Source organism: Mustelus asterias, chromosome 5, assembly GCF_964213995.1.
Source record: "Mustelus asterias chromosome 5, sMusAst1.hap1.1, whole genome shotgun sequence".
NCBI lineage: Eukaryota > Metazoa > Chordata > Chondrichthyes > Carcharhiniformes > Triakidae > Mustelus > Mustelus asterias.
Window position 1 is genome coordinate 94,268,456 of NC_135805.1, and position 15,190 is coordinate 94,283,645.

The window sequence follows — 15,190 nt, forward strand, 5'->3', positions numbered from 1 at the left end:
GAGATCACGTACCAACCGACTCAAGAACAGCTTCTTTCCTGATGCCATCAAACTTTTGAATGGACCGACCTTATATTAAGTTGATCTTTCTCTACACCCTAGCTATGACCTTAACACTACATTCTACACCCTCTCCTTTCCTTCTCTATGAACGGTATGCTTTGTATAGCGTGCAAGACTGCAAACCAATACACGTGGCAATAAAAAAATCAAATCAATTTCCCAACACGTCTGGGCTAAACACCTCAGAGACTCAGTCCCCACTGCTCCCTTTGCCTCGTCAAGCCCCAGCCATACTGGGGCTCCACTGCTCCCCCAATCTGACATCTCCTCTGCTGCCTTGGCAAACACCAAGACTTGAGCCAAGAGGAGTTGGAAAAAAAATTTAAAATATGGAGTTCAATTTTCCAAAAGTCAGAATTCTGCCAAATGGCAGAAAATTTTGCATCCCCAAACAATCAATCATACAATATGCATGGCACACAAAAACTAATTTCAACTGAGTATATCAGATTCTGTTGAAAAGAATGCAAGATTACTTGTTTAAATTATTCAATTATACTAATGTTACTCACATCCTGAAACTATATTCTTTATTTAATCTGACATGATTTTAAACATTGTATTTTTTGGTTTTATTCTCTCTCCACCCCCACCCTACTATATTTGCTGCTTTCATTTTGGAACATTGACATTGATGTAAGAAGTGTCAGGATTCAGCTACATAAGCTCTTTGAATTGGCTCCAAAATTCATTAATAGCTGATCCACTTCCGTTTCACTTTCGTGTCCGATCTCTATATCTCTCAAATCCTATGGTATCCAAAAGCCTATTCCTCTCGGTCTTGAATATAGTTAATGACTGAAGCATCCAGTCTCCCGAGGTGGAGAATTCCAAATATTTACAACCGAGTGAAATTTCTCATATCCATCCCTAATGACAGATCCTCAATCCTGAAAATAGACCCTTAGCTTGAGATTTCCAGCCAAGAGATCATCCTCCCAACATCTACACAGTCAAACCCTCGAGGGTTTTATAGGTTTCTCTCTCCTTCTCCAGTCATTATCCATCTAAGAAAGTAAGATACATCCAAGACTGTATGATTAAGGTGCTAAAATGTCATTTTAAAATAAAGAGGATAGTTGCAGAGTAAAGTTAATATAAATACACAATCAGACTGCAGAGGAAAAGATGTGGAGTCAAATTTGTTAAATTCAATTATTCGAAATCCATCTGTTGGAAATGAGGAATGTTCAATTTAAATTGTTGGCTGATACTTCCACATTGTTAAAGGATATAATTAAGGATGAAAAGGCACATCTCCTGCAGAAAACACAACAGGTTTATTTCATATGTTATTCACATTTTTTTCTTTTTTTATACAGCATATACAATTAAATGAACATAACATTACTCCATCTTAATTGCCAGGGAGCCAGGTGGCAGACCTGATTAAACACAAGATAAAATGGTCCATCAACAATCCATGTTAGAAGAAATATCAGTAAAATGCCTAGTGGTTTTGTTCCATTTGTTATCAATGTTATGTTTAAATTTCTTGATCTGCATTTTCACCCAGACCCCTGCTTTCCAAGCTAAAACCAGAGAACAATCGCACAAAGTGACTTCCTTCACACAACAAATAAATAGTTGCCATGGAAACTAGGGCTGTGCCAAAACAAACCTACTGGCTTTCTGCACGCAGTAGGTCCAACAGCCAGTCATGTAAACATGGCCAACATGCTCTTTCCCGATGATGTACTTTTTGCAGCTCTTGGAAGAGATAAGTACAGCAAAGCAATTTGAAAGTTAGCAAGCGAAGTGCCATAGTACAGCTTAACTATATCAGATTGGAAAATCCAAATGTTGTGACAGAAAAAAAGGACTGCACAAATTAATAGTATAAAATAATTACAAAATATTACAGCTTCAACATCGAATAATTTAATTCACTGATGCTTTAGTTCATTTTTTAAAAATCTGACTGCACAGCCCTAATGAAAACAACTTTTTATCTTTTCAGTGCTAAGGACATCACATCCAAAGGCCTCAAGATAAATAATTCCAGATTGTTCCAAATCCACAAACTATTCTGTTAATACAAAATACTGACTTTCAAGGATCATCAAAATACAAAGCACAATCTTTTATCTTTCAGAAACTGAATATACAAAGCATATTTCAAAATATTTCCAGAGGCAAAGAATACAAATAACTATTAATTATACACATATGGTCACAATTCTGCCTGCAAAATGTCATCAGGAAATGTACACAAGGCCTCCTGTAAAATGTACATCATCTATATGTAGTGTTACAACCTTATGTTCAAATGAAAAATTGACAATATCATACATACTTCCACTTACATGTAGGTAGACAATTCCAAAATACAGTACTCTTCTGTACAAAAAAGATCATGCCACTTTTAAAAGATGGAAAGAACATTTGGTTTCCATGGTAACTAGATGTTTTAGTTCAAACTTTTCAATTTGACTACGAACAACTTTTACTTGTACAACATTACACTTGTAAAATTTTCAAAAATTACCATATTAACAGAATTTCAACAGCTGCGATTATAAACAGAACCTACTGTCCTAATAGATAAAAGCAAGTTTAATTTTTAAGCCATATAAAGATACAATTTTTAAAAAATCTTGATTCAAAGAAATTTACATTATACAACACTATACTAGGGCAGAGGAGTGAGTTAGTGAATATACACTAAAATGCAAACTTTGTTTTCTGAAGGGTAAAAGACATTTTAACATTTACAGCATCAGGTTTACAAATGTACAACTGTACAACCAAACTATGCATTACTAAGATAGCCAAGCATATGGTTAAACACAAACAATAAATTTCATTTTTTCAAACTGTAAACTTACACCTATAAATTGCAAAGTCTACACGTATACACTACATATTTATAAGTAAAACAAAGTCTATTCCATTAGTTTTTGCATGCGTTATGGTGAGCTACCAAGCTTACCAGTCAATGGCCCCTTAATTTTCAAATCTGCCCAAGATTGCCAAATCTTTAAACTGAGAAAGTAAAAATAAATCCACCACACCTTCATAAACGTTCTTAATTTAGGTATTGAAAAATACAAATCCCCTCATCTCTTTGCAAAATAGACTGAAAAGCCAAATCTAGCAAAAAAAAACTTTTCAGACAATTTGTATATTTAGGTATGTGTACCATCATGATTCCTTACTGCCCCCTTGTACAATGGTTAAATACATATGTATGTACAGTACTTCTATACATCACTGAAATAGAAAAGCAGGGCAGTGTTTATCTCAAAAAATAAAACCTATTGAGTATTGACATCTCCGTAGTAAACATCAGGAGTTACATTACATATCAGCCTGTAATTTAAGCCTTCCCTGAATTACATATTTCAACAGACCATAACTGTTGTGCTATTTAAATATTGTTGTCAAAAAGTAACTTGCTGAAACACAACTTAACTTTATACAAGTTCTGTTATTTGATTAATTTAATATTTCTCTCCGCCATAAAATTTAATCTATTGGGCCTGAGAACTACATTATGCAGCAAGTACCTAAAATGATTAGAATTTAAAAGTTGTGAATATACTACTTGAAACTCTTCTCTCTAATGATTTTGCAAGGTTTAATTTACAAAACACACAAAAGTTATTTTGATGCTATTACATTAAGTTCATATATTCTGTGTTTTACCTAGGCTTTCCAATAAATCTCCAACAAAGGTACTTTAAGGAGAAACAAAATGCACACAAAAATTCAGGGCACATTTAGGATTTGAAGTAGAGTTGACTGGTAAAACACACAATTCATCATTAATGGAAGAAAAAAAAATAGGGGATGCAATAATTACAAGTTAAGTTGTGTTTAAAAGTCTCTCTGGTTTGGCACACACAATATTTAAGTAGAACAGTTTTCAGAAGTTCTTCTGTGTGCATCACTTCAATTTACAACATTCCATTTGGTGGTCCTCCAATTGACCCCAGGTCAGTGCTGTTCTTCATGTAATACTTTTCCAGTTTGGCTAAGATGTGTTTTCCATAAGTGTATTTCCTAAGGGTTGTAATATGAGGTCGAATCTGTATACAAACAAAAAATATATAACATTTAAGAAAATTCTTTTAAATCAGCTCAAGCATTTCATGGTTGCAATTTTTATAATGGATCAGTGCCCACTAGAAGTTCAAGTCTTTATTTCCCCCTTTTGTTAATTTTATCAGAAATTTGGCTGTAAGTTTATACTTGCATCTTTTTTAACCAAGATTAGTAAATGGAAATTAACATAATCCACCAGAAGGAAGTAAAATACAGAGTTAGAAAAGAAAGCGAGTTTTGGCCTTTGAAGATCTTTCGTGATCCGTAAAACTTGTTCATTCTAATGGAATGGTACATACATTTGAACAAAATTTATGCAATTACATCTTCAAATAAAAAGCTACATGGTTTAAATTGCAGTCTCCTTGCCCCAAGCAGCAGTAACAAAATAATTAACCCCTTATGCTAACAGCACTGAATGTGTAGTTTTGCTACTTTACCCATTTCATCTTGCACATTACATAGCATTCAATTTCAAAGTTATGCAAAAATATCAATAAAATATACCTTGTGCATGATAATTTTACGTTGAGCAGGTTCTGCTACATCAATCATTTTTTGAACCACATAGTTGGCATATTGATCTTTCATCATTGTATATAAGGCACTGTGGGGGCCATCATTCTGGCAGCAGATCTCATCAATCAGTAAAGCACGTTCAGCACGAGAGGCATGGGTGACGCACTTTTCAACAACATTGCTTAAAAAAATCCACAGTACAAGTCTAATCAGTATCCTAAGCTGAATTAATTTTATATGCAAATTTTATGGCTTGCAGAATAAAGAAAACATAAATCAGGATTTTTTTTTTTTAACTTAAATGGTGTTGGGAAGGGAGAACCTTTAATGGTAGACTTAAGAAACACTTGCAACATTTCATTGTACTATGGTTGTTTTTATGTTTACTATAACATTAACTCTGATCATATGTATATGTTCAAATATTTGGTTCAAGGACATTGTTACTCAATTAAGCACATATTCAACAAAAAAGGAACATTTTTCAGGTATTTACATTATTTAGTATTGAAGCACATTTTTACATGAAATGCAAATTCTTATACCTGGCAAATTTATGCTGACTTAGAGCAAGAACTTTTCCCCTTATCTCAGCAACAATCTTACTCTTATCTTCAGGACGCCCATGCTCCAAAACATGCTGGATGACATAATTTCCATATTGATCCTAATTAAACAAAGAAAATTAAACCTTAGAAATAAAATTCAGATAAACGTTCTCATACTAGTTTTTTAAAATATAAATTTGTTTACTATTTGTGCATTAATACATATTGTACATGTACAAGTCAGAGGACATCATTCTACCATTATATAGGTCATTGGTTAGACCGCATCTCAAGCTTTGAGGCTAGGTTTTCATGATACATTGGCCTTGGAAAAGGTTAAAAGGAGAGCTACAAGAAAGATTCCTAGCTTTAAGACTCTGATAGCTTTAAAATAGTCATCCAGTTATTTTAGAACAGCATAGCCTTAGAAGTGACCTGATAAGTATACAAAATAATGAAAAGGCTAAAATGGATATCTGTTAAGATTGGGGAGGACCAAGGAACACATTTAAGCTACACAAGAGTAGGAATAGGCTAGATGGATAGGTAACTCTCCTATTCTCAGAGTGGTATTGGCTTATTTTCTGTGTTGACTATGTATGCCTTCAAGAGGGAGCTGATCCCATTCATTGTCGCAAAGGTAAGTGGAATAACAGGTAATATTCATGTGGTCAATGGGATCTCCAAAAGTAGTTTCGAATGCCTGTAGAAGTCAGAGAGAAATATTCCAGAGGTTGTTTTTTTAAATCAGAGTCTTTTTTTTGTTTTATGCCTGCAAGAGTTAGGACTTTAATTATGTCTAATCATGATATTGCAGATCTTTTCCTGCCTGTCATTTTCATTTGTTTGCAAAATAATTTTTGTAATGGATTTACAAGAGTTGTGTGACCAAGTATACTTAAAATCTCAAATTTTCATTTGTCGAAATTAAATTCATTTCTAATATATAGCAGGAAGCTTTACATGCAATATTTTAGGATGCATGTAAAAGAACATTCTTCCTTATTTTTGTCATTTCTTTAATCTTCTCCCTCAATATTTTACTTAATAATTTGATCATATTCATATCCATACTTTTTATTTATTTAGAAAACCAAACTGTGCATTTCATTTTTGCATTGCCCCAGTTATTAGAGTGTGGGGCCCAGTAGTGAGTAAGCAGAACCTGTCCAGAGTTAAAAATGTAAATGGATATATACCAGTGCCACAAGTGCACTTCCAAATCAAAACAAATGAAGTGGATAAACGCTTGCGAGTCATTACTGATCATCTGCTTTAAGTATTGTATATAGCATACTTTCCTTTTTTTAAAATTACTTACTTTGTTTCTTAAAAGATGACTGGCATCATGTCACGGTGAGTACTCTGCACAGGTAAGCAGACAGTTTGCAATTAAAGACAATGGATGTATGATGTCGGTGGTGATTATAAGTAGTGCATGTTATGTTAGAAAGTGCAAAATACTAGTTTCCCTTTCCTAAATACAGATGTGTCCAGTATCCTGTATATATCATAATGCAAATGGTACAAGTCCTATAACGTACTCATACACCTAGAAACAAGGCCATGGGTTTGCTGCTTATAAAATGGATAAATTATTAGAATTGAAGAATGTGATCATCAAAATTGACTAAAAACCGCTAATAAAAATCCCGGAAAAATTAGAATAGAATTTAACTTATTTCGTCATCATTAACCAGTGATTCTAAATGGACAGAATTGTAGAATGTGATCTCAAAACACCGGTGAGGATCTCAGAATCCCATGTGAAAGAAAAATAATTTGATTATTTTGTCTGCTCGTCTATGATGAAAGGTATAGATTTGAATGGATTCATGCATTCTTTATGCTCATATGTTATCTGCTCCCCTTACCTGCACTAATTGCTCAGTGTGCTGATGCAGTTCCTCTAGGATCGGAAGAGTCTGCTCAGGTGTGCAGTGCTCCAAGATACGCTGTATGACTCGACAACCATAAGGATGAGTTGACAACACAAAGACCTAGAAAATAATTATCAGTTGCTGAGGAAACAAGACTTTGCTGTTAGAAAAAACCCAAGAATTTTACAAAATTAAAACAGTTTTAAAGATAGGAAAAATAAATCCAGTACAGCATTAATTCAGGGAGACAATGATGAAAGATCACTGACCTGAAACGTTAAAGCATCCCCTTCAGAATTGGGTCCTTTATTTTATATTGCTTCTCCGCATTCTTCTTACCAAATGTACCACTTCATACTTCTCTACATTCAACTTTAACAGTCACACATCTGTCAATTCCACCAGCTTGTCTTGTATTAATCACTATACTCTGCATAGTTCATAAGTTTGGTGCCATCTTAAATTGTTTAAATTGTGCACCACCCACTAGGGAATCCCAGTGTATACCTTGCTTCAGTCTGAAAATCACTGTTCACCACCAGGTCACGAGGCCAACTTTGTATCAATACCACCACTTTCTCTCTTATTTTATGGGTTTCAACTTTGCTGGCAAGTCTATGCACTATGAAAAAATTGCAATATGAAATAATTTTTTGAAAGTTCATACACATCACATCAACTGTCTGTTACCTTATTAAAAAACTCAATCTAGTTAGTTGACCATGATTTGCCTTTAAAAAATCCTTGCTGGCTTTCCCTAATTAATCCACACTTGTCCAAGGCAGGTATCAAACTATGGACTTACAATGGAGAGACTATATCATTGTTAGGAGCTTTGGAAGTAGACACTGCGTACAACAGCCAAGACGCAAGTGTACAGCTCCTGGTGATAAAAGGGCTTGTGCCAGTCTCCCAGGGTGTGACTGGTTCAGTAAAATTCAGTTGAACTGGGGTGAGACAAAGCACATGTGGGTGACAGAGGATCTCATTCAGAAATACCCTGAAGTTTTCAAAGATGAACTGAGCACATTGCGGGGCACCACAGTTAAGCTGTTTGTGGACCGTGACTATTCCTCGCTTTTTCAAGCCCAGGACTGCCCTACACCACGAAAGGCCAAGTGGAAGAGGAATTGGGGTGGCTCCTGAGGTGAGGAATCATTGTACTCATTCATTTTCACACTGGGCAGCCCCAATTGTTCCTGTTCTTATGCACCGCGCGTATATGCGGGGATTACAAACTCACCCGCGTATGCTTTATCTCACCCCAGTTCAACTGAATTTTACTGAGCCAGTCACACTCTGGGAGACTAGGAGGCAAGACATTCTTAAAACTTGACACGAGCAAAGCCTACCAGCAGCTTTTGTTAGAGGACTCCTCAAAACAGTACATCACAATCAACACCAACAACGGTTTGTTCAAATACAACCCTCTAGTTTTCAGGATGTCCTCCAGTCCTGTGATTTTTCAAAAGACAATAGACAATCTGTTGCAGGGGTTTTCCAATGCAGCAATTTACTTGGATGACATCCTGATCACAGGGAAAACTGAGGAGGAGCACCTCAACAAGTGTTTTCAGAGGCAGGGCTGTGCAAGTGCATCTTCCAGACACACACTGTAGAATATCTGGGTCACAAAGTCACAGTGGAGGGAAAGTCAGAGCTATCAAGGAAGCTCCCAACCCCAGGAATGTGTCTGAGCTCAGGTCATTTCTGGACATGGTGAATTACTACAGGAAGTTTCTGCTGGACCTTTCAACAGTGTTGGCGTCACTGCTGCTTCACAAAGAGACCCAATTGAAATGGGGGTCAGCACAAGAGAAAGCTTTCAAGAATGTGAAGCCATTGCTACAATCAGCTAATCTGCTGGTTCATCTTGATCAGGACAGAGAGCTTATTCTGTCATGTCATGCCCTATGGCGTGGTCTCTCATTTGATGGAGGACGGGTTGGAAAAAAAACATTGGATTTGCATCAAGCACCCAGCCAACAGTTGAGAAGGGATAGTCAGAGCTAGACAAGGTCTAGCCACTTATCTTCACTGTGAAACGTTTTCATCAGTACCCTTATGGTCGTTCATTCACTATATGTACAGGCCACAAGCCATGGATGAGCCTCTTCAGTAAATCCAGATGCATTCCTCCCATGACCTCGGCATGAATACAGTGCTGGGCTCTTTCATTGTTAGCCTACCAGTATAACTGTGTATAGGGTGGGGAAGGACAATGCAAAGGCACTAAGTTGCTTCCTTTACCAGACATGTCCACCAAAACATTATTTCCTCCAGAGACAATTTTCTTGCTCAAGAGACTTTGTGAATGTAAAACAGATCAAAGAGTGGACAGACTAGGACCCTGCCCTGCCCCAGGTGAAAAGGTTCCTAATGCAGGCTTGGCCTCTTGACATAGGGTACGATGAACTGAGACCATGTGCGAAACCAAAGTGGAACTAGGTGTGCAGGATAGTTGCATTCTTTGGGGTTCAGAGTGGTCGTCCAACCTGCAGGTCTTGGATGAAGTCCATGAGGCTCACCCGGGTGCCTCCCGGATGAAAAGTTTAACAAGGTCATACGTCTAGTGGCCCAACATGGATCAGGACTTGGAGAACAAGACAAAATCCTGTCTGGAGTGTGAGCTCAACCAAAAGGTGGTGCCACCAGCGCCACTTTATCCGTGGGCGTGGCCTGACTGTCCCTGGTCCAGGCTCCATGTGGACTTTGCAGAGCCTTTCATGGGACATATGTTTCTAATCATTGTGGATGCACACTCTAAGTGGCTGGAAGCACACATCATGAGCAACATCACAGCTCCTATTACAAAGTTTACGGCACTCACGACTTACCAGATTCTCTTGCCTCTGATAACAGCACATTTACTAGTGACTTGTTCCAGGAGTTCATGCAGAGAAATGGAATACCCCATGTGCGCACTGCTCCTTTTCATCCCGCATCAAATGGTTTAGCAGAGCGAATGGAGGTCTGAAAAAGGTGACAGGCGGAACCTTCGGAACCAAGCTCCCATGGTTCTTGTTTCAGTACCACATCATGCCACAAATAAAGACAGGGCTCTCACCAGCTGAAATGCTGATGAGTAGGAAGCCAAACTCTCATCTGAATCTGCTGCATCCAGATGTCAAAATGAGAATGGGAAGGAGTCAGGAAAAGCAAAAGGAGCGACATGACCACCTTGCTAAGGAGAGACATTTCAATCTAAATTACAGTGTCTGTGTGAGAAATTTTGGTAGAAGCCAACACTGGCCTCCTGGAGCCATTCTCAATCAAAGTGGTCCAGTTTCCTTAGTGATTAAACTAACTGGTGAAAGAATCACCCACAGGGGGCCAGGCTCACATTCATCGGAGCCGCAACTCTGAAACAACAAAGTCTTCAGACCACACAGCAGAAAGAAATGCTACGGTGGAGACCCAACAGGAAATGGTACCTGATGGATAGGGCATCAAGTGGTCTCTACTCCAGAAAACACAGGGGGACTGGTCACTGCTCTAAGAGAGGGTGAGGGACATTCGTTCACAGACACCTGATGCACTCCCGCACCCACAAATGTGGTTCCCCGAGGACAAGCCTCACCAAGATCTATGGAGACACCAGGGCTACTGTGCAGGTCACAGCATAGTAACAAAGCTCCTGTAAGACTGAAGTATAGTTGGGACACGAGTGTCACTGTGTGTTAATGTTTAGTTTGGAATGTTGGTTTCCACAGATTTTCAGTAGCAAAGGCTTTACACTGTTATTAAAATTGGGGGGGGGGGGGGGGGGGGGGGAGTGTGTGTGTGTGTGTGTGTGTGATACTGTGTTTATTAAGTAATTTCCTATTGAATATGCTGGCAAATGTCCCCTCACCCTCTCTTGGAGCAGTGACCAGTCCCCCTCTGTTTTCTGGAGTGGAGACCACTTGATGCCCTATCCATCAAGTACAGCTATCCATCCTGTTGGGTCTTCACCGTAGCATTTCTTTCTGCTGTGTGGTCTGAAGACTTTGTTGTTTCAGAGTTGTGGCTCCGATGAATGCGAGCCAGGTGTCTGCGGGTGATTCCTTCTGTGGAGATGCCGGTGTTGGGCTGGGGTAAACACAGTAAGAAGTTTAACAACACCAGGTTAAAGTCCAACAGGTTTATTTGGTAGCAAAAGCCACACAAGCTTTCGGAGCCCCAAGCCCCTTCTTCAGGTGAGTGGGAATTCTGTTCACAAACAGGGCATATAAAGACACAAATTCAATTTACATGAATAATGGTTGGAATGCGAATACTTACAGCTAATCAAGTCTTTAAGATACAAACAATGTGAGTGGAGAGAGCATCAAGACAGGCTAAAGAAATGTGTATTGTCTCTAAAGAGATGTGTATTGAGACAATACACATCTCTTTAGCCTGTCTTGATGCTCTCTCCACTCACGTTGTTTTGTTTCTTAAAGACTTGATTAGCTGTAAGTATTCACATTCCAACCATTATTCATGTAAATTGAATTTGTGTCTTTATATGCCCTGTTTGTGAACAGAATTCCCACTCACCTGAAGAAGGGGCTTGGGGCTCCGAAAGCTTGTGTGGCTTTTGCTACCAAATAAACCTGTTGGACTTTAACCTGGTGTTGTTAAACTTCTTACGGTGATTCCTTCACCAGTTAGTTTCATCACTAAGGAAACTGGACCACTTTGATTGAGAATGGCTCCAGGGTATTTAGTGGGGGCTGTTGCTGTAGCCAGGAGGGTTAGTCCTATTCATCGCTGTTGCTAAATTATGTGTATAGGCTGCACTGTTGTTATTTTACAGTTTAAACAATAAAGGAGATTAAGTATTTAAATGTGTTTGACCTCCTTGTCAAGTTACCACAACTCTCTATCTCAGTCATCCACGTGAGAAGTTTTTCAAAAGATTTTCTGATTCTACTGATATTGGCTCTCAAAAAAGAATATCTAGTTAGTTCACATGCCATTGTTTCATTTCACAGCTCAAAAGCTGTACAAGAGGAATTTGATTTATCCAAATTGTTAACGGCAAACCATTCTTATTTATACAATTGCACATTTGAAATCATATTTTGGAAACGTACATGAAATAGCGTTTTAATTTGATATAGTTTTCCCTGCTTATAAAGCTGGCCCCTGTGCTCATAAAACAGCAAAAAAACTGCTTACCTGCCCTTTAAAAGCATCAATAATGAACTGGAGAGATTGGGGTTGCACACACTCTATGCACTTTTGAACAACATGGTTTCCATTTTGGTCCTTAACACATTTTAAAACGTGACCATCCAGCTCCTTTACCATATCATTCTGCATGAAGAAGAGGACTATTAAAAACTACAAGCATAATTCATTGGAAAAATCTTTAAACATTAATATTTCTGCAATTATTTATTCATTTCTACCAACAATTAACTTGTATTAGGAAAAATCTGTTCAAACTTACAATTACCTGCTGGTCAGCTGATATGGATTCTAATGCTTTCTGAATAACACGACAACCATACATCTGTAGAGCCAAGGGCAAAACATGACCACGAATACGCTGAGCTAAAGCCAACTTCTGATCCATGCTTCCAAACTGAAAATATTAAAACAAAACCATAAATCTCAAATCAAACTCAAATTACAAATATAGATTCAACATCTCAAAGGTTATAATATTTTGTGTCTCTGTAATAGTGCCACTGCTCTTGGTTCAGGCTTCTGAATCAATCTCTTCTTCAGCAGTGGATGAGTTAAGTTCATGCCACAGGAGGTGGAACTCTCTCATGTCTCTTAGCACCGCCCCACAACTGCACGTAGAGTGAAGACCATGAGCCAGGCAATGGGGTTGATTCAAACATACAATTTATGAATATTAAGTCAAGTCTGTAAGACAGTAGCGAATGAGTGTTAATCATACACTGGCTGTGCACCGAGCTCTGGAGTGGGAGGGTGAAGGATTCATGGAAAAAATCAATCCTCACACCCTCAAACACCCACCATTTTTTTGAGTATTTTAAAGCCTTATAAGTTGCTCCAGAACATAGCTGAAGTAATTTTACAAATATTAATGGAATAATCCTCGACAAATTTTACATAGAAATATGCCTTACAGACCTTACAGCAAGAAAAGTACATGAATTATACATGGAACACAAATATACATCTAATTCAAAAATTCTAAATGTACATTTGCAGCTTTAGTAAGGAAAATCCCCCACTAATGCTGCATATTTACCAATTTAATATTTTAAGGATTTACAAATTCATGAAGTGATCTATTATAGAATCAGCTGTTATATCGTCAGTTATGTGACACATCAGTGATGCATAGTTACAGTGCACATTAGTCCTCTAACCTATATTAAAGGAATTCTATAACCACTAACTTCCTGTGACACTGCACATAGCATTACAGGACACTGGGCTGAGACTGGAGTGGTCAGGTTGGCCACAGAGCAAAGGATAGGGAGTTAAACATAGTGAGTTTAGAATACGAAGTCCAGTAAAAGCATAGAGTAAGAGTTGGTTTATTGCAATTATGTTTTCTTGCTGTTTTATGTATTCAACCAAAACAGGTACATTAGGTTCAATACAGCTGGATTAAAAACAAGAATATGGCTGTTGTTAAAAGCAAACCATTGAAGCCCCATGCAAGAGTTCTTCAGGGAAGCATCTGCAGCCTAATTATCTTCCACCACCTCATCAATGATAAGTTCAGGGATTGAACTGTTCACTGATGGTTCCGGTGCTCACCCAAATCTACAATTTTTCAAAAATGTAACCGTTCATGCCAGCCTACAGGAGCTGTATAACACCCAGACTTGGCTTGACAAGCAGCAGATAACATTTAACTGCACAAGTACCAGGTAATAACCACTTTGAACAAGAAAAGACCGTTGCCTACCCATGAGTTTCAATGGCACCATAATCACCAAGTCCTCCACCATCAACATCTTATGGGTCACCACTGCCCAGAAGTTTAACCGCATCAGTCATATGAACATTATGGCTATAACAGCAAGGCGGAAGACTAGGCAACAAGTGGCCTACTTCCTCTTCTCTCAAAGTTTCTTCGTGAACCTCAAGTCAACAGTGCGTACCACTTACCTGGTGGGTGCTCTAGCTCCATCACTGGCACACTGTGGCTTCAAATTGTATGATTTACAGGGTGTACTGCAACAACTCAGCAAGTTTACACTGACAGCATTGCCTGGACCTCTATCACTGATAAGGGGAAGGACAGCAATGCTGAGGGAACACTGATCTGGATATGCATCACCATCGTCACTGCTGGGATTTCTAACTTAACACCATGTGAGAGTACCACCACCAGCCAAGATAGCAACTGGGTCCTACAGTTTTTCAGGGCAACCAAGGATGAGCAATAAATGTGGCTTTGCCAGCATTGCCTATGTACACCTTGTTCTCAGGATATGGCAACCATTTCACCATTAAAACTAGGTTCAAATTTAATCAGCCTACTTGACAACCCTACCGCTTCTACTATAAATGGCAGGGTAACGTGTCTGTAACTCTTCATCAAGTGGCAAACAAAGCGAGGGGGGGATGGGATGATGAAAATGCATTTTCCATTGTAGCAGCTGCTTTGCATCAAAGCTGTGAGCGTCCATTGTGAGGGACTAAGACTATATATAGATATGCTCATCACTATTTCACTGAAACAAGGCACGGAAAGTGGCTGAAACAGTTTCTGTCTACGATCCCAGAACAAAAGAAGCCACTTGGCAGTTTTAGGAAAACGCACAGCTTGTTATCTGAGGAGCTACTAATGACCCCTTGTGGAGTGTGCAGCCCAACTTCAAAGAGAGCTACACAAAGGCCACCTGTATTTCATAACCCAGGCCATCTGCTAAGATAAAAGTTCTGCAAACTTTCTTTCAATTCCTAGTGGCTGAGACGTTTAATAGTCATTGGAATCCAGATGACGGATACACATCCTTTGTCAAAGATGATGGGGAGGCAAATCACGTGACATGGGCCTCTGGTTTGTGGAACAATTAATACTGCCTTGCTGAACTGAAAAGCTCAGTCTGCTGTTTACTATCTGGCCTCATTTGCATTGCTTCTGTTGGAAGTTCTACGCATTGCCTGCAAAACTGATTTACATCTGCACGCCTATCTTGTGAAGTCCCACACCACTGGAAAAGTGAA

The 15,190-nt window shown here is 38.5% G+C and overlaps 1 protein-coding gene across 11 annotated transcripts in view; it reads right to left on the minus strand.

Annotated features, from left to right (window-relative positions):
• Positions 1–1,324: 1,324 nt before the first annotated feature.
• The window catches only part of LOC144493700 (pumilio homolog 2-like), a 136,103-nt gene continuing 122,237 nt past the window's right edge, over positions 1,325–15,190 (minus strand). For 6 of the 11 annotated variants that reach the window (XM_078213063.1, XM_078213058.1, XM_078213069.1 and 3 more), the window contains 6 exons: positions 12,477–12,611; positions 12,203–12,340; positions 7,052–7,177; positions 5,175–5,296; positions 4,618–4,810; positions 1,325–4,094 (listed from right to left, as the gene is read on the minus strand). In XM_078213063.1, the coding sequence (XP_078069189.1) occupies positions 3,963–4,094; positions 4,618–4,810; positions 5,175–5,296; positions 7,052–7,177; positions 12,203–12,340; positions 12,477–12,611 (846 nt within the window). In that variant the 3' untranslated portion in view covers positions 1,325–3,962. Of the gene's footprint in view, positions 4,095–4,617; positions 4,811–5,174; positions 5,297–6,498; positions 6,543–7,051; positions 7,178–12,202; positions 12,341–12,476; positions 12,612–15,190 lie in introns of those variants that run through there. The other 5 variants (XM_078213064.1, XM_078213060.1, XM_078213061.1 and 2 more) reach the window with 3 other exon arrangements.